Here is a 20,731-nt window from a genome sequence, read left to right as displayed (position 1 = left end):
TCCAGGAACCCTGTTTGAGGGTCTGTTTCTAACACTTTCCTGAAGTCCAAGCCTAATTTCCCTCAGTTCCCATGTGCCTTTACTGAGATATGTAATAGCTTCATCAGAGGGGGGTGTAGAAGAGAGAGATGAGGGTTGTATTGTAGCTTAGGAGATCTCAATAGGAATCTGGACTCCTCTGCTAATAGACCTGGTGACTCTGGACGTGCTACCTACCTTTTCTGTACTTTGGTTTTTTCAGGGGGTGAGTTCTTACACTGGAGTCAGTAATAAAAAATAAAATATACAGGAGAGAACATTAAAAATTCTTCCAATTGAGTTCTCCGCAAATGTAAGCAAAAGTTGTCTTCATCCTAGAGAACAGAAGTTGGCAATTCGGGGCAAAGAATGGCAGAATGGCCTTTGAAATCTCATTCAGGTCTATGGCTATACCACGCCTTATCTTGTCTGAAATCTCATTCAGGGTCCAGCCAGTGGGTGTCTTTTTCATTCTACCTGCAGTTTTGGCTTTGGGCTTCCTGTCCTACAATCAGCTTTTCATTTGTCAGGAAGGGTGATTTCAGAAAGTCTGATGGACAGCTGTACTGCAGGAAGGAATAAACCCCCTTGTTTAAATTTCTGCCTAGTGTATCTGGCACAGCCCTGTGTCTGCATTTGATAGCCTTCTTGAATTTCTGCTTAATCTAATTTCTATTTTTAGTATTCATAGAATTGACAAATTATTTGCTGTAGCTGATGGGAATATTATAGATCAAACTTTTCAGAGGATGGCCAAGAATATTTATAATTGACTTTTCAGGTTTTTGAAGATGGCTAAGGACATTTGAAAATGTTTAGAATTCTAAGATACCAGAATGAAAAGAATCTCTGGAGGGGATCCAGTCTAATTCTCTATGTTATAGATAGACAAACTAAGGTCCACAGAAAAGAAAGTGAACAGCTTGCTCAGGGACACATAGTAGCAGAGCCAGACAAAATACAGGTCTCTGCATAGTATTTCTTATAGAGTCCATATAAAAATGGACAATTACACAAATCTTAATGACTGAAAGGCAGATAAATTAATCCAAAAGAGTGGATCTCAATTCTCAGACCCATTGTATTTTTTCTGTAGCAAATATTTTGTAATACTTCCTTATTATCCTGATGGGAAAATCATGGGCATACTGTATTTACAGAAATAATTTCCAAAAAATTAATATAATGACTTCACTGTGGTATATGGGATAAATAAAATATGTAAACGCGTGGCCATGAGTACACTAAAAAAGTGACTAAAGTCAGTGAGAAGTCACTTTGAACAAGATAGCTGACATTGCAGACAGATTGAGGTGTATTGAATTAAACACTACAAATTGCTGTCTGGGATGTGAACAACTCATGGTAAATATTTTTTTCAGGGTATTTGAAGGTAGGCAGGGATTAGGACAAGGTGGTTTGTGTGGGACTGCCTTGCACACTGTGGAATGTCTGTCATCCCTGGCTTCCACCCTTGAATGTTAGTAAGTTCCACTAATACTTGGGAAAGACAGAAATGCTTCCTCAGATTTTCGGAGCGCCTCCTGGTGGACAGTTCTGCTCCCATTGAGAACTGTAGTCTGAGACCAGTATCACACATCTGGAAATGACCAGTTCATATCGGTCACGTTAAGCAAAGGCATTATTTATTACTTCGCTGATTCAGGAGAAACTCACCTGTAAATAAGTGATGAAGAAAGCTCTTAAGTGAGTCACAGAGGTACATTTTTGGTAGTTTGTACAGGCACATGTAGGTTGTATACTGTGTAGCAGACATCTCTTAAGATCAGTGGCATCTTTGATTTACAGGAGTTTACAAACACATGTAGTTTACTATTGTCTCTGGCTAACAAGAGAAGGGGTTCTGTTTGGATCAGTTTTGTCTGAGCACTTCGTGGTTTTTAGCTGAACTTCTAGATATAACACTTGTTATTTCTTGCCTTTTTGGTAGTAGCCATTGTAACGAGCATGAGGTGATATCTCATTGTGGTTTTGATTTGCATTTTCCTAATTATTAGTGATATTGGACATCTTTTCATATGCCTGTTGGCCCTTTGTATGTCTTCTTTGGAAAAATGTCTATTCAGCTCCTCTGCCTGTATTTTTTATTTTTTGAATTTTTGAATTTCATTTTTTTTTATACAGCAGGTTCTTACTACTTATCTATTTTATACATATTAGTGTATATATGTCAACCCCAGTCTCCCAATTCATCCCACCCCCACCTCCTCCGCCACTTCCCCCTGCTTGGTGTCCATACGTTTGTTCTCTACATCTGTGTCTCTATTTCTGCCCTGCAGACCGGTTCATCTGTACCATTTTTCTAGGTTCCATATATATGCGTTAATATATGATATTTGTTTCTCTCTTTCTGACTTACTTCATTCTGTATGACAGTCTCTAAATCCATCCACGTCTCTACAAATGACCTGATTTCATTCCTTTTTATGGCTGAGTAATATTCCATTGTATATATGTACCACATCTTTATCCATTTATCTGTTGACGGGCATTTAGGTCGCTTCTGTGACCTGGCTATTGTAAATATTGCTGCAGTGAACATTGGGGTGCATGTGTCTTTCTGAATTATGTTTTTCTCTGGGTATATGCCCAGTAGTGGGATTGCTGGGTCATATGGTAATTCTATTTTTAGCTTTTTAAGGAACCTCCATACTGTTCTCCATAGTGGCTCTATCAATTTACATTCCCACCAACAGTGCAAGAGGGTTCCTGCATTCTTATTTATTTCACACTTAGCTGATGTACAGTATATGAGAAAACATCATTCTAAGGCCCTGTGATAAAAGAGATGAGGAAGAGAGCATTATGACTTCTGTCCTAAGACACTGAATTTTATGGGAGTGGCAAGCATTCAAGTCATATACTATTAAACATAACTTTTTTAAGTTCTATAATAAAGATACAAAGAGAAATGTTGGTAGAAGACTAAGGAAAGGACAGATAATCTGACAAATAACAGGCGAAAGCATTTATGGAGAAGTTTTGAAAAGAGGTGTTGATGATAATGATTATGATAGCAACTAATATTCCATGCGGTGCTCACATCCTGTCATGCACTGTTATAGGTACTTTACATATGTGATTTCCTTTAATCCTTGTCACCCTAGGAGATTAGTGCTTTCCTGTTCCCGTCATATATACTCACACTGAGGCGTGAAAATGTTGAAAAAAGAAAAAGTCATTCAAGGTCACAGACCTAGCATGTAAGGGTGTTAGGATTTGAACCCAGGTAGACTGGATCCAGAGTCCCTGTTCATAAGCTCAGCTAGGGGTAGACAGAGGAATGTGCACTTTTTCTTATGCCAGAGTCATGCAAAGAGTCAGTAAGATTCTTCAGTCACCTCCAGTTTCCAAAGGCAGTGGAGACAGTGGCAGAACACGCAGGGCACATTGGGAGGAAGCTGCCTCAGGCACTCATGGTTACGTTTTGCCAGTTCCAGGAACTCAAATATGACAGAGAGAAAAGAGAAGAATGATATTTTCAAACTTTGCCTTGTGAGTAGATAAAGAAGACATACAAAGTGTGATTAGATAGGTAGCCTTTTCCTAAAATCTAGTCTAACTTTTTAACATGGTATATTCAGTATATAATTAGAAACGTGCTTCTCTGTCTGTTCAAGACATTTCAGTTTTGGGAGTCTCCTTTTAATAAGAGGACATACTCACATGTGTATCACCAAATGATATCACTTGTTAACTTCTTCATAGAAATGAGTTGACCTAAGGCCAGAATGTAGCAAGGGACCATCAGATAGGTTATCTGCAGTTGCAGAAACTCCAAGAGCAAAAAGACAGATTGTAGAAGCCTCCAAAAAATTTTCACATGCCCGAAGGAAAGAACATGAGCTTTGAAGACAGAGGTACATGCTTAGAATCTAGGAGTACCTTTACCACAGTAGCTTCAGGTTACTCAAGCGTGAAAGTAAGTGATAAAAAGATAACCTACTGCCCAATAATATTTGAGATCCTCCTGTCCTTATCTGATTCTTAAGAAGGAAAAATAAGTGGGAGCAGTTCAGAAATCACTTTACTCAACGGAACCTGGGTAGTCAGCATAGCACAAAGAAAAAACACCACCTCAATCATAATCAAAAGCAAGGTTTGTCAGTGCTTCCTTTTGTTAGTACAGTTTTACTGTAACACAGCCACACCCATTCATTTAAGTATGGCCTGTGTTGATTTTCTGTTACAGTGGCAGAGTTGAACAAGTGTGACAGGGCTCATAAGTCTAAAATATTCACTGTCTGGCTCTTTAGAAAACTTTGCATCCCCTGCTCTGAAAAAAATCCAGAATAGCTATGTTGCCTCACACATTGGAATGTGTGCAATTGGAATCAGCAAATGGGAGCCCATAAGCCCCTAGGAATTGTTTTATGACCATAGAACGTATGAAAAAAGCAAAATGCATTTCTGAAATTCCTCACTGACAACAACTCTGAAGCTGTATAGGATTTCTATTTTCTCCATTGTATATTCTTGCCTCCTTTATCAAAAATAAGGTGACCATATGTGTGTGGATCTATCTCTGGACTTTCTATTCTGTTCCATTGATCTATAATTCTGTTTTTGTGCCACTGCCATACTGTCTTGATTACTGTAGCTTTGTAGTATAGTCTGAAGTCCGGGAGCCTGCTTATTCCAGCTCTGTTTTTCTTTCTCAAGATTGCTTTGGCTATTCGGGGTGTTTTGTGTTTCTCTGCTTATATTTTAATTGGGCATTTGTTTTTTGTGTTGTTGATCTGTTTGAGTTCTTTATATATTTTGGAAATTAACCCTTTATCAGATACATGATTTTCAAATATCCTCTTCCATTTGGTAGGTTGTATTTTCATTTTGTCGATGGTTCCCTTTGTTGCGCAGAGGCTTGTTAGTTTGATATAGTCCCACTTGTTTATTTTTGCTTTTGTTTCCCTTGCCTGAGGAGACAGATCCAGAAAGGTATTGCTAGAATGATGTCAAAGAGTGTACTGCCTATGTTTTCTTCTAGGAGTCTTAGAGTTTTAGGTCTTACTCAAGTCTTTAATCCGCTTGGAATTGATTTTCGTGTATGATGTGAAATAGTGGTCTAGTTTCATTCTTTTGCATGTAGCTGTCCAGTTTTTCCAACACCATTTATTGGAGAGACTGTCCTCTCACCATTGTGTGTTCTTTGCTCCTTTGCCAGAAATTAGTTGTCCATATATATGTGGGTTTATTTTTAGACTTTTAATTCTGCTTTATTGATCTATGTGTTTCATTTTCTGCCAATACCAGTTTTAGTGTTTAATGACTGATATTTGGGTTACAAAATATATATTCAGGTTTTTAAAAAATAGCACTAACAAAAAGAAAAAGGCCTATACTGGAATGTAAAATAAATTATCATTTTTTACATTTCTTTCTTTCTTTGTTTTATTAATACTTTATTTTTTAGAGGAGCTTTAGGTTTATAGAAAAATTGAGTAGAAAGTACAAAGTTCCCATATATTCCTCTCACTTTCTGCCCTACCCACTAGTTATCCCTATTATTAACATCTTGCATTTGAGTGGTATGTTAGTTACAATTGATGAATCAAGATGTCTTTCAGTGGGCAAATGGATTAATAAACAGTGGTACATCCACACAATGGAATATTACTGAACTCCAGAAAAGAAATGAGCAATAAAACCTTGAAAAGGTGCGGAGGAACCTTAAATGCATATTACTAAGTTAACGGAACTAGTCTGAGAAGGCTGTATACTGTTTGATTCCCATCATGTGACATTCTGGAAGAAGAAAAATGATGGAAACGGTAAAAAGATGAGTGACTGCCAGGGGTTGGTGGTAGAGAGATGAACAGATGGAACACAGAGAATTTTTAAGGCAGTGAAAATACTCTGTATGATACCATAATGATGGATACCTGTCAGTCTACTTTGGTCCAAACACACAGAAAGTGAACACCAAGAGTGAACCCTAATGTAAACTGTGAACACTGAGTGATAATGGTGTGTCAGTATAGGTTCACTGATTGTAACAAAGGTGCTACCCTGCTGGGGGATGTTGGTAACGGGGGAGGCTGTGCATGTGTGGGGACCGGGGTGATGTGGGGAATCTCTGTACTTTCTGCTCATTTTTGCTGTCAACCTAAAACTGCTCTAAAAAAGAAAGTCTGTTAAAAACAAAGTTAGCACTTTCTGAAATGATTTTTTTAAGTCTAATTATAATTTCTAGACATCTTGATTTCTGTTTTAGTAATCAAGAATAAAGATTTGCTGTGCACCTGAAACTATTACAAAATTGTTAATCAGCTGTACCCCAATATAAAATAAGAAGTTAAAAAAATGAATAATTATAAAGAAAGGAAAGTGATTTGGGGATGCTTTATTTAGTTGGCTGTATACTCTTTCATCTCTTTGATTTATTTAAAAACACTTATAATAGGGGTATTGTTCTTTAGCTTCATTTTATGTATTGACGTTTCATGTGGCTTATGCTATAATCAAAGTGGTATCTGGCATAGTTTTACCTTTTTCATTTTTACAGGTTAAACTGATGTAGTGCTACTTCTTCCTTAGCGCCTATAAATGGCTTTTGGAAATCTTGTTTGTTGGTTTAGGAAAATGTGTACATGTAGTGGTGAAATTTATCTATTGGGGGCTTGGGGTATGTGGTATAATTCTGTAAGTTGTTAACAGAACCTACTTTGAGGTGTCAGTAATTTGATTTTCAAACATTTTTACTTCAGTGGTTATTTTGGTAAGCAACAACGTCAAAGTTGATATTAGAAACGCAGATCTGGATCGCAAAATTGGTTGAGTGTGTTACAAGTTGCTAATGTACTATGTGTTCAGACTGTTGCACAAAGTTGTGCTTTACATATCGAGTTTCTTCATACTTTCTGAGATTTTCTGAGTTTTTAAGAACTTGGTATACAGGTAGATGTGGCTTTTCCGACATTAATTGTCCTTTTGTTGAGGTATTGCCGGATCCCTTCCCTTTTGCCTCATGCCTTATCTACCTGTAGTTTCCTCCCTTATTTTTATTTGCGCCACTCTTTTCAACTGAACATGCAGTTCTTCCTTTTTCACCTCTTCACCTGTTAATCTCTGAGTCCTGGAAGGGCTTTGGATGGGTCTGTGATATCACTTGGCATTTTTTCTTTGTGCTGCGTGACTGTTTCCTCTCCCTGTTTCCTCCTTTCCTCGCACCAACGCTTCCTTCATCATTCTCAGCAGTGATTTTGCTTTGTATTTCATGGTGAAAGTTGAGAAATCACTTCCATTTGCCCTACTCTTTCCAGTTTTCCCACAGGAAGAGGTCTCTCTTGCATTCTCCTGAACTTCTTTCTTTACCCGTACCCTGGATTCCACACCGCCCCCTGCTCAGGATTGTTCTAGCAGTCATTTTTTCTCTCTCTCCTGTATCTTTAACCTCTGGTCTATTACCCCCCTGCCTTTTTTTGGACATAAAAAGTTCAAATCACTCCTATTTCATATATATATATACACACACACACACATGTACATATATATACATGAAATAGGAGTGTATATATATATACACACATATATACACATATGTATATACTCAGAGACTTATATATATATATATATATATATATATATATATATATATATATATATATAAAATGACTTGATTTTTCTCAGTTCTGGGATTACTGGGATATATATATATACACACACACACACGTACATATATATACATGAAATAGGAGTGTATATATATATACACACACATGTATATACATGAAATAGGAGTGTATATATATATACACACATATATACACATATGTATATACTCAGAGACTTATATATATATATATATATATATATATATAAATTAGAGCCATTTTCTCCCTAGCTTCCGTTTTATCTGTCTTCTTTCCATTGCAGCTCAGCTCAGAGGTAGCCACTCTGCCCTTTGCAATCACTTCCTCAGTGTTTGTTTACTCCTCATTTCCCTGGTGTCTGGCTACTCCTGCCACTCCATGGAAACTCCATCAGTAAGGCTCCCTGCTCGCCTTTTAATGTCAGATCGCCTTCATTTGGTGTTTAACAACATTGTCCTTTGACACTACTGCTTCCTTTTCCCTGCAATCTCTTCTCCTTAGGCTTCTGTGATGTCATTTCACTTTCTTCATTGTCTTTGTCGTTCATGTTCCTCTCCGCAGTGTGGCTCAGAGTCTTTGGCTTGTCCCTTAAATATTGCTGTCCCCCCAGGGGGCTATTCTTGTCACTAGTAGAGAGTCTTCCGGTATTAGTAATTGCAGTTCTCCTAACTAGTCTGCTTACTTTCAGCTCAGTCCATTTCCAGTCCATTCATGTTTCATTTGTCATTCATTCAGTAAATACTGAGTATTCTTTCCAAAGTGTAAGTCTGTTATGACACGCCTCAGCCGAAAATCCTTTAGATTTGCATTTCGGGGTAAACTGCAAATTCCTTAGCTCAGCAGACGATGTTCTTTTTTATCTGGCCCTTCTCTGCTACTCTAGCCTTGTTTTTCATCGCTTCACTTCATACCTTCTTTTCAGTTTATGGAACTAATCGTACTTCCTAACATTCATGCATCTCTGCCTTCCATGCTGTTCTCCTGCGCTTCTTCTTTCTTTACTTACTAATATCCACTGATGCTTTAAAACCCATTTTAAGTGTTCTCCCCTCTGGGAGACTTCGTGACTCTCAGGTTGGGCTGCTTGCCCTCTTCTTTGAGATCCCAGGCACCCTCACTCCACTTCAATCGTTAATTTACCAGATTGTGTTTCCCTACAAGATGGAGACATCTTTGAAGGAAGAGACCTCATCTTATTCAGTTTTGTATTCCTGACACTTAGAATGGTGTTCAGTTCATAGTAGGTTCTCAATAAATAATTGCTTTTCTAGGAGTAAGGGAGCAAGTAAGGAGAAGTATAAGGCACTGGGGGTTAAGGCTACGTTAGATGATTTTGCTGTCAATCGGAATATGTCCATTTTATAAACCTGATCAAGTGATGGGAGTGAAATTGCTGTGTATTGAGCATCTGCAGAAAGATTATTCTTTGTTTTGTTGTAAGGGAGGTCTAAATAGTTGAATTGGGACAGAGAAGGTTGAATTAATCAGTTAATCGTTCAGCAAGAGTTTATTGAATGTCATCTATAGGGAGGACTTGTGGAAGGAGAGGTACTGTACAGGACTATGGAAGCCAAGCATTCTTTTTGGGGCAGAGTGGTATAGTGAAAATAGGTTAATTTGACATTATCACTACCTAGCTATGTTCTTTTATTTTTATTTTTTTCCTGCTTGTTAATGTTCTGAGAATTAAATAGACAAATATATGTAAACAGCTCAGTAAACTGTAATGCTCTACAAATTGAAGATGGTTGTCTTTCTTTTATTTTTATTTTCAGTATTTCTTGGTGATTATTTGATTCTTTTGGGACAGTTTGGTGCTAATATATTTCATAAAGAAGTCTGATGTTTTTGTACTGAATAAAAAAGTATGTAGTAATGCAGTTTTATATAAAATGATTATAAGGATTATTGCTAGATTCTATACTAGAGGCTTTTACTTTAGAATATATGGAAAAGAAAGATATAATACTCAGAGACTTACTGTTGCCTTTCCATTTTAGGTTGACTGTGCATTGTCACTTATTCGACTTGGAATGGAGCGGAATATTCCTGGTTTGCTGGTTCTCTGTGATAATTTGGTTACTCTGGAAGCATTGGTTTATGAAGCAGGGTGTGATTTAACCCTAACCTTGAAAGAACTCCAGCAGATGAAAGACATTGAAAAACTAAGATTACTGATGAATAGTGTAGGTTTTATTTTAAAACTTTCTTTTTAACTATTCTATATGTACTTTGATTAATATGTGTCTCAAAGCCAAAGATGTAATGTCCTTCAAACCAGAGAACTTAGTCAATAAAGGAAGGTTTCTTGACTTAAAAAAAAAAATCAAGTTTTATGAATAAATTACTGAAGGCATCCAGAACCACTTTGGCTGGTTTTGTACCTTCTTTGCCCTTCATCCATAGTTATCTGTACATGACTTTCTTTCCCCCTTCTAGAGAGGCATATTTAAATTAGCTGTCATTCTCGTAATCATGTTTCTAATCCTCACTTTGTTAAAATTCCCAACTACTTGTATATTCAGATGATTGGCTGGGTGGTTGTATGAAGAAAACATCTTGGCTTCAGGGTTTGTATGTGAAGGAGAATTTGCCCGGCCATTCGTAGATTTTTTTTGGGGGGGGGGTCACTCGGGGTGGGGGGAAGTACAGTCTCCAAAGTTAGGAACCGATTTCTGCTGAGCCCACTTTCCCTCTCTTTCTCATGCCTCTCACCATCTTTTTTTCTCTTATCAATCCCCCTTTTCTCTTTCCCTCTGTCCCCACCTTCCTTTTCTCTTACTAATTTCTTTTCCCTGTGATCCACCCAGTGAAAATTGAGTTGTGTTACATGCAAGATGTCTCTTAAGAGATTCAGGTGTATCTCCTAGGATAAAGACGAGAAAGGATTGTATAATTTCAGGGATAATGAGTAAGATTATGTGTGTCATTTGGAGTTTCGTGAAGGTAGATGTGAAGGGGTAAAACAAACAGAAGAAGAGGAAAAGGGTGGAAGAGAATCTGGGATTTCTCAAGTGACTCCTTTCTAGAGCTTCTTTATGCATATCTCTCTCTGTTCTTTTCCCTTTCACATTTTCTGTCGGCCTATCCCACCCCCCACCCCCACCCGCTAACTCTTTTTACACATACACATACATACACTTTTGAGGTAGAATCTCTCTTTGCTCTGGAAGACCTCAAGACTGAGCAGCAGTAGGAGTAATAGTAGCAGCAGTGTGTTTGTCTTACAGAGCTGGGCTTAGGCTGCCATGACCTAGTACCGGGTACCATGGTACTAGGGTGGTCATGGTACTAAAGAGATGGATCACAGCGCTCTTGCTGCTGTTGGCTCTACCAACCCCAGGCAGAAGGTGATTCTCCTGCTGCCTCTCAGTCTCCTTGTGAGGCGTGAATTGGAGGATGTTTTAGAAAGTGTTGGGCTTTCATTGTTTCACACGAGTCTGATTATCCTTGAGCTTTAACTTGTCTGTTATTATCAGGTATTTAATTTAACGTGTGTTTGTTTTGGTGAATTACATTTTCAGTGTTCTGAGGACAATTATGTGACAAGTGCCTACCAGTGGATGGTTCCCTTTCTTCATCGTTGTGAGAAACAGTCTCCTGGTGTGGCTAATGAGCTATTAAAGGAATATTTAGTAACTTTAGCTAAAGGAGACTTAAAATTTCCCCTGAAGATATTTCAGCATTCCAAGCCTGATGTAAGTAGAAACTTTAACATCTTAAAAAACCTCTGTACTTTTTCCCCTACAGAATTAGGTTCTGTTTACAAATTTTTTAATACTAGGCTTTGCAAGTAATTTCTCTTTAAACAGAAGAAGTAGTTATCATTTCATTCTTTAAAAATGTTTTAGCAGTTTAGTCCAAAAACTTTTTGGAAGTTTTTAAGATTATGTTTACCTTGATTGATTTACTCCAAAGTTTGTTGACTCTTTACTACCTTGTGGAAACTGGCAATACCCAAAAGACTAATAATTGAAAGGTACTGAATTCTTGCTACAGGTAGGCACTTTACAAGTGTTACCTCATTTAATCCTGGTAACAATCCTATGATGTAGATATTTTGATTATATTACTGTTACAGGAAAAGAAAATCGTGATACAGAGTGCTTAGGCAATTGCCCGGGGTCACAGTAAGGAGTGGAACCTTGGGTTCAAACATAGGTTTTCTAGTTTCCCAGCTGTGTTCTTAACCATTATGCTTTACTGTAACACCAGTAGAAGAAGAAGAAAAGACTTCTACCCTGGAGGACCTTCAAAATATTTGTTAAAATTTTTAGGATCCCATAAGGAGATCTTATAATTATTCTTAATAACTCTTATATTTGCTGAAGACTGACCTATCTATCTGTCTATCTTCTATCATCTATCTATCTATCTATCTTTTTTATAGAAATCAAATAGTTGTTCAGATTTACTGGTGATAAATCGTTTTGTTAAGTGCAGGTTACTTTTGAAATGTAAATAACCTCTTAATTTAACCATAAATCAAATATACTGTTTCAAGGGATAGTGGCTCCCTTTCCATTGGAGGGGACTCACGCAGAGTGGCGTAGTCACTCGAGGCACTGACTTTGTAGTGAGAGTTAAAGCATTAGGTTGGGATTCAAGCAGAAGCATTGAAGGCCCCTTCTAATCCTAAATTCTAATTGAAAGTACTCCTTGTACTAGCCTTTGTTAGCAATTTGATGTCCTCTAAGGTATATGGTCATAGACCATTATAATCAAGCTGAAAAGGAAAGCATTGCTTAGTTAATCTCACACATTTTTTGGTTTCTGGAAGGGCTGTCTGTCAGAAATATCTCTGTGCATTGGCTAATTAAAGTTTTCCATCTTCTCATAAGCAGTTTCCTCTTAGTATTCTGGTTTTAAATTTGGGATGGTTTACTATGAGCCGAGGGCGGGCTGCTTGTGACAGCAGAATGCTATGTGAGAAGTAGGATGGGTTCAATATGAATGTTTTATGAGGAAGAAAGAAGTGACTTTAAATTCTTCGAGTAATCTTGTTTGTGATCCTTCTTCCTTACAGAGTCTTGTAAATCCTTTGTATGTAGTCAGCTTTTTGTTGTTTTTACTCGGTAGTTTGTCATGTGCCTTTTGAATAAAATATATAGCCATTTGCCTTTCTTGAAATATGTCAACATCAAAGCAGAGAATAATGGTGTTGCTGGGCTCTTCCTTTCCAATCCACCCTCTCTGTTTCTATCGATGTTATCTTTCCGCAGCACAAATTTGATCATGTCATGGTCTACAGAAAATCTCTGGTGGCCTACCATTGCCTGCAGGGTAAATGTTGGCGTGGAAGGTTCTTTGCGGTCTGCTTCTAGTCTACCTCTTCAGCCTCATTTCCCTTCATGAATGCACTGGTTTACCCACACTAACTTTTCACCTCTTGACCCTATCAGGTTCTTTCATGCCTTTTTGTGTTCTGTGAGGCTATTTCCTTTCCTTGTGATAATCAGACCCCTTTCCATCATTTAACAAATACCTGCCTACCCTTCAGGATCCTGCTGTCCAAGACTCCCTCTGCTGTGAAACCTCTGGGGACTTATCTGTGCTAGGGTGGGCCTTGTAGCTGCCTCTAGAATAATGCATATCTCACTGTGCTGTCATTGCTTGTTCAAGTTTGCCTCTCCCTCTCTTTGTTTCCTGGGTCTGTCCGCTCTGTCTCCGGTGTCTCTGTGCTGCCAGGGACTAGTGCAGTGCCTTGTAGAGAGCAAGTGCTCAGTGCATTTGGGCAGGGCAAATGAAGGAGTGAATGATTAACTCTGGGTTTCATTATGATGCTTTAGATCACTTGATTACATTTATTTGCTGTGCTAGGATTGTCCTTGGAGCATTGTTTTTATTTTATTTTCCTTGACTGTTCGCAAAAAGAATTTACCTTGGATCTGCCATGAATCATGCACAAGGTATTTTTAGTGCTATAAAGGGAGCCGTGATTTCTGTATCCAACAGCTTAGGTTAAGGTATGCTGCATTAACAAATGACCTTGCAATCTTAGTAGTTGACAATAGCAAACGTTCATTTCTCACAAGTGTCGTGTAGGCTGTGGTTGGGCTTCTGCTGTGTTCTATGTCCTGTTCATTCCAGGACTCAGGCTGAAAGAACAGTCCCCTTTTCTAACTTGTGGCACAGGAAAAAGAACAAAGAACCACACAGTGGCTCTTAAAGCTTAGCTCCCAGTGCCTCAGATTACTCCCTCTCACATTTCACAGGCTGAAGGCTCTGTGGCCACACCTGGTGTTAATGGGGCAGGGAAGCACAATCGTCTACTAGAAAGAGGCGAGCGAATAATGGGAACAATAATACATATTTGTCTTTTCAACTATCTCATGTGTTTCAAACTCTTCCTCTCTTTTATAACATCCTGATTTTAAGCACTCATTTCTGATTTTAAGCCGTTGCTCTTTGCTTGAATCCCTCTTTGGGAAGTGAAACTTGTGAAGTAACTTGGGCAAGTCTGGATAGAGATGACTTGGGAATAAAATATTCTACCTTCTTGTATCGTTTTCTGTCTTTTATACTGTTTTTTTTAAAAGCATTTGTGCATCAGAACTATATGGATTAAAAAGAAAACAATTTTCTAGGCCCAACCCAGGTATAATAGATTAGAATTTGGGGGAATATGGAATATGCCACTCTTGTTTTTGCTGTTCCCACCATTCTCCTACGGTGAAGGTCACTTTAATCTGATCGGGTATTGAGCTGTTTCAGGTTTCAAAAAGACTGTCCTATTTCCAATTCTCCCGTATTCCTAGGGTGTGGTCCTTTGGGGGTCCAAATTAGAAGTATTGAATACTTACTAGGCCCTTCTGCTTGTAGATACCAGACTGTATTCCAGTAATGGGGACAAATGGGGAAGTCTCCTTAACACTGTAAGCTCTCAGCTGCAATTTCCTGTTGGCCTACTTTGGGCCCACACTCCTTAGGAAATTGAAAAGTGCCTCTAGGACTGTGCTGTTCAGTATGGTAGCCACTAGCCATGTGTGGTTATATAAATTAAAATATAAAATTGAAAACTGTTACCCAGTCTCACTAGTTTTCTGTGCTATTCCCAGTATTTGAGAATTACAAACAGTGCTACAACGAGTAACCTGTTTATATTTATTTTGTATTATTGGCATATCTTCAGGATATATTACTGCAAGGGGATTCCAGGCTCTAAAGGCAGGGTTGTGTTGGTATTACCACATTTCTCTCCAGATGGGTTGTTCCAATTTACATTTCCACCAGCAATGTATGAGCATGGCTGTTTCTCCACAACTTTGCAGACACAATTTGTTGTCATATTTAAAAGATTTTGCCACCGTGATGGGTGAAAAATTACATTTCAGTGTTGTTTTAATTTGTACTTCTCTAAATATGAGTGAATTTGAACATTTTCTCATATGCTTGAGAGGCATTGTCATTTTTGTGAACTGTCCATTCCTGCCTTTTCCCCATTTTTCACTTTGATTTTTGTTTCTTTGTGCCTTAACTTTTAGAAATTCATATATATTAGTGTAATTAGTCCTTTTTCTGTGGTTTCTATTGTGAATATTTCACCCAGTGGGTAGGTTGTCTTTTGACTTTGTTTATGGTGTATTATGTCATGCAGAATTTTTTACAGTTTATTTTTTGTGTAATCAAATTGAGCAATTTTTTAAAAATTGCTTCTGTATTTTGAAACATGGTGGAAAACCTTTTCCCATTACAAGGTTAAAGAAGAAATCACTCATGTTTTCTTCTAGTACTTGTATGGCTTTATTTTTATGTTTAGATCCCTAATCTATTTGGAGTGTGTTCTTTTGCAGGGTGTGAGATACAGATCTATTTTATGTTTTCCCTTATGCTACCTAGTTGTTGCAGCACCATTTATTAAAAAAGTTTATCTGTACCTGAGTGATTTGAGATGCCACCTTTGTCATATACAAAATTTCCATTTGTTTTGAGTCTAATTCTAGAGTTTCTCTATTGTTTTATTGGTCTGTTTGTCCATATACTAAGTACCACACTGTTTTAAATTATAGAGATTTTATAGTCTGGTATGGGTAGTATTCCTCTGTAGTGTTTTCTTCCCCCAGTTTTTCAAAAGTTATTCTTGTATATATATTTTTTCTATCTGAACTTTAGTATAATGTCCAGTCACCCTATTCAAGAATAGGGGACATCATTCTATTTGTTCATATCTTTCTTAGTGTCTTTCAGGGGTGTTTAAAACTTTTCCTTATATAGGTTTTGCACATTTCTTGTTAAATCTATTCCTAACCACTTAATTTTCTGTTTACATTACAAATTGAGTTTTATTTACCCTCATTTTCTCTAACTTTATTGTTGGTGTATATGAAAGTTATTGATTTTTATATGATAATTTTCAGTGATTCTTTCACTGTTTCATTGATTTGTTGCTTGTTTCTCTGGGGTTTCCCAGGTATTCTAGCTTAACATCTGTTGTTCTTTTTCTGGTTGTCTACTAGTGCATAATTTTAAGACCCTTTGAAAGAAATTATGACTTTGTTACATTTTACCTTGCTATGCAATATGGGAGATAATTAGCAGCCCATGGTGGGGAAGGTTTATTGATTTCTTGGAAAGTCCTAAATGGGCTCCCTTCTATTAGCTTGAGGTGGGACAAATGATGGTTTAATAGTGACCACTGAGATATTAGTACAGGAATAATGAGAATAAAAGGAAGTGTGTCGTACTATATGAAGTTGGACATCTGTAGAGAGTCTAATGGACAACAGTGAAAAGTATCTGAACGTGAGCATTACGATTCACGTACACAGTAGAGTGTATTAAGAAGGATATGCTGAGTGGCATAGGAAGAGAACGGAAAGGTGCCAGAGGAGTACAGAGAGGAAGAAGCATTCATGTAGAGAGTCGTATGAAGATTTATTCATTGGACCAGCAGTTATCAGGTATAAGCAAGAGACTCTGGAAATCTGGGGAAGTCCAATTGAAGTCAGCCAAATGGACATAAAACTGGATTATTTGGGAGGTTTTAGAGACTAAGGTTTTAAGAAGTTCCTCGAGAAGACATTCCAGGTAGGAGTAGAATAAGACAAGGGGACGTAATCAAACTAATGATATGTTTAGATAAAGGGAAGTTATTTAACCTGAGTGGACTAAAACTTTGAGCAGAGAGGTAGTGATTCATAGGACTGGAAAAGTGGGTGGGCACCAGGCCATGAAGGAGCCTGAGTGGAAGGCAAAAAGTTTGCTCTTTACCTTTGACGTTGAAGGTCTACTAAAGGGTTTTGAGCATACCTGATCAAATAGGGACTCTAGAACATTTAACTTTCAAGTGAAACTTCAGCGTCTCAGGGAGGGAAAGACAGGAAGCAGGAAGATATCATAAGCATTCTGCATGTATTAATTTATTTAATCCTCACAACAGTGCTATTAAGAAGATGTTAATATTCCAATTTTATAGATGAGAAAAACAAGGCACAAATCTGTTATTTTTATATCCCAGAAAATACTTTAAGAATGGGTCTCTGTGGTTTACAATGGGAAAGTGACCCCCAATAGCCATTTTTCTGCATCAGAAATATGGAGTGTATTTTGGGATATGAATATTACCTCATTGCAATGCAACTTCTTTCGAATAGAATGTCAGTACTGTTGTGTTAAATGACTAATACATAATGCACACTGAAAAATAGTAGGTTTGAACATCTCTGGATATTAGTTAAGGAATTTTATATATTTTTGTGATTGAAACACATGAAATTTGGTTTTAGGGTTAGAAATGTTGTTTTTAATGAATTGCCTTTTTAGTTCACTGTGTTTCTTCTATCTACTTTACCTTGAATGGGTCATGAATCGAAGAATCTGTTTTCAGCAGATGCATAGCTTATGGGTACAAATTTTCTTTTCTTGCTGATTCTGTAATTAAAATGCAATTTCATTTAGAATAATTAAAGACCCCAAAAGTCTGTAAGCTAAAGAAAAACCAAGATTTGTTTCTGTGGCTGATTAACTGCGCTATTTAATATTCTATTGACAGTGGTACTGAGATATGGCAAAATTGAATGTAAATCTATTGACATTTAGCACAACATGCTTTATTTCTCTAGTTGCAGCAAAAAATCATTCCTGATCAGGACCAACTGATGGCAGTAGCACTAGAATGCATCTATAACTGTGAACGAAATGACCAGCTCGCTCTTTGCTATGACTTATTAGAATGTCTGCCACAGAGAGGATATGGGTAAGAACCCACAGTGTGCCTTTGTTATGGTTGTGTCTTTTTACTCTAACAGTTAAAATGAAGATGTTGCTTCTCTGAATGTTCATTATAGAGAATTTTGGGAATATAAAGAAGAAAATGAGATCACGTGCAAACCTGTTGTCTCGAGATAGACACTTGTTTTTCTAGCAGTATATAGGACGTCACTATAATTTTGTTAACCTTGATAATTATCCATTAAAAAGCAAGCAAGGATATCACTACCACCACAACAAAAAGTACTTTCTTAAGTGGATAAACGGTGATATCTCTTTGTTTTAAATTGTGTTTCTAATTAAGCTTTTTCCTTATTTATGGGCTAGTTGTATTTTTTCTATGAATTGTTTGTTCTTGGCCCTTGCCCAGAGTAAAACTTCTAAGTAATAATGTATGGATATACATACCTCATTTAGTGGTATGCAAATCAGATTATATTTTCTCTTTGCAAGTCACATAACAATCATTCCTTTAATCACTCTTTTAACACATAGTACATATTATAAATTTCATATCTGGGGAAGTTAATAACAGCACATGGAAAAGCATGAAAACTGAACGAAAAATTGGTGGGCCTGTTTCTAAGCCTTTGTGACTACAGCTGAGTCACATAACTTCTATGGTCATCAGTTTCCTCATTTGCAAAATCAGTTGTTTAGACAAGAAGTCTTCCTCATGCTTTGGTTTTCTTCTTCTCCTCTCTTTTCCTTCCAAGGCAATTTTTATTTTTGTGTGTGAAATGAATGATAGAAGTCACTTGATTTTGCAACCCAATGTGAAATAATTGTTTCACGTAGTCATTAATAGAATTGAAATCAGGTGAAAAATTGATGGGGAAGGGATATTCGCATGGTACCAAAGTATTACCTTTAGCAAATATTATTTTTTTTGTAATTGCAAAGGGGAAATTGACCTTTATAAAGTCTAAGTCTGACTGCCGTCACCTTTGATCAAGTTATCAAATATGGCATCACTTACAATCAGGCAGCCTAGCCATATGTGCCTCCTGGTGAGAAGCAGTATGAAGTAAAATTACTTACCCTGAATCTAATCAATCCTTTAAGCCAAACTTCTAGTTTACAGTCAATGTAGGGAATAAGAGAACAAGTTAAATAACACCATGAAGAAAAGAAACAGATAAATACAGACTGTGAGATATTCTACAGGTCATATTGTCTTTTCACTTTGAAAAGTCAGTGCCATGGAGAAAAACAAATTGGTGGGGATGAGGAGGTGCTATTCTAAAATCATGAAGTCCAAGGGAACATGATCCCCTTCTAATTTTTAACCATAAAGTAAATAATGTATGTACTAGTTAAAATCAGGGTACAGGAAGACTTGTAATTGGTAAAAAACTATTGGTTGCTCTCCTTCCCCATCCTTTGATACCTGTCTTCTAAAAGTAAGCACTCATTATAGATCATGCTTTTCTTCTTGACTTTGCCTGCCTCCTTTAAAATATTGTGCTCACGTTGCCATTTATTGATTTTTACAATTTTAGATTATTGACTTCCTTTCATTGAAGCCTACCCTTCCCCCATACCTACTTCTCTTAACCATTTTTTTCAGTGTAGTCGAAGTGGTATTTCTATCATTATGATTATGTATATACTGTTTACACAGAGCTGGGTATGATTATATTTCCTTTTTATGCAACTTTTTGCTTTTCGTGGATTGAATAATTTCCTTTTTTGTCATTTTTTGTTTCCATTTACCTCCTTCACTCTTCTGACAGAAGTGTAAAATTCCTTTCCAAGGTCAAAAATATCTAGTAATCTGTCCTTTCTCTTTTCACTCTATGTCTCTCTCTCTCTCCCTCTTACTTTTGAAACATCTTTCTTAGAAATGTCTTTTCTCTTCCTTTGACATGAATTGTTCTCTACTCTGCTGTACAGCATCCATCCTTGGACTTTTGTTTGCGTCTCTCTTGTGTTGCATATTGCGTTTCTGGGATTATTATCTTTTCCTTTCTTTACTTATTCCCTTATTTTGATGGAACATAATCTTGAATAGCTTCCTGTCAAATATTGCATGGAGGCATGTTTATTTTAAGACTATCATATGTCAAAAAAAATCATAATTGTATCCTTACACTTGATGGAAGGCTTGGCTGTGTATGGAATTCTAGGTTTCTGATCCTTTTCCTTGCGAGTTTTGAAGGCATCACTCTTGTCTTCTCCTTCCACTGTTGTTGAGAAGTCCAAGGCTATTATATGGCTTTTTCCTCCCCTTTTTGGAATACTTCAGTACCTTCCCTTCATTTCTAGTGTTCTGAAGTATCATAAGGATGTGTTTTATTCTGAGTCTGAATTTATCATTGTTCATTTAAATCATGTATCTCAACCTGGAAACTCATGTCCTTCAAACGGTTGGGAAATTTTCTTACATTTTTTTCCTGTTAAGTTTCCTTGATAAGTTTATTTGCATGTCCTTTTTTCTCTTTTTTTGCACATTTTAAATTTATTTACTGCTCTTTTTGTTCTTTTTCCCATGTTTTGATCTTTTGTTAAATGATCTGGGAGATTTCTATAGTTTTATCTTCTAATCCGTATTTTGAATTTAAAATTTATTTTGGCTTTCTTATTTAAATTCCAAGAACTTTTTCTCATTCACTTTCAAACAAAATAATACCCTGCTCTTGTTTCACAGATGCATAAATTCACTTGTGCACCTTGCATTACCCTTGCCCCAGCGTGATCTCTGATTTTTCATATTCTGTTTGTTTGCATCTCTGTTTTTACTGTGAGGACCTTTCCTCCATGTCTAGTGATTCTTGGCCATGAATTTATATCTAAGATGCTAAAAGTTGATTGGATGCCTTGTGACAAGCTGAAGGCTTTTCTTTATAGGAGTCCTTGGGAAATTGCCTTATATGTGAGCAGCTAGATTG

The 20,731-nt window shown here is 37.0% G+C and overlaps 1 protein-coding gene across 2 annotated transcripts in view; it reads left to right on the top strand.

The window, feature by feature from the left end:
- Positions 1–20,731, top strand: part of NBAS (NBAS subunit of NRZ tethering complex) — a 332,635-nt gene that overhangs the window by 126,742 nt on the left and 185,162 nt on the right. For both annotated transcript variants that reach the window (XM_024747243.1, XM_024747242.1), the window contains 3 exons: positions 9,632–9,817; positions 11,156–11,329; positions 17,693–17,826. In XM_024747243.1, the coding sequence (XP_024603011.1) occupies positions 9,632–9,817; positions 11,156–11,329; positions 17,693–17,826 (494 nt within the window). The remainder of the gene's footprint in view (positions 1–9,631; positions 9,818–11,155; positions 11,330–17,692; positions 17,827–20,731) is intronic.

Source organism: Neophocaena asiaeorientalis, unplaced genomic scaffold, assembly GCF_003031525.2.
Source record: "Neophocaena asiaeorientalis asiaeorientalis breed wild unplaced genomic scaffold, Neophocaena_asiaeorientalis_V1.1 scaffold398, whole genome shotgun sequence".
Taxonomy (NCBI): domain Eukaryota; kingdom Metazoa; phylum Chordata; class Mammalia; order Artiodactyla; family Phocoenidae; genus Neophocaena; species Neophocaena asiaeorientalis.
This window is presented reverse-complemented; position numbering and strand designations above follow the sequence as displayed.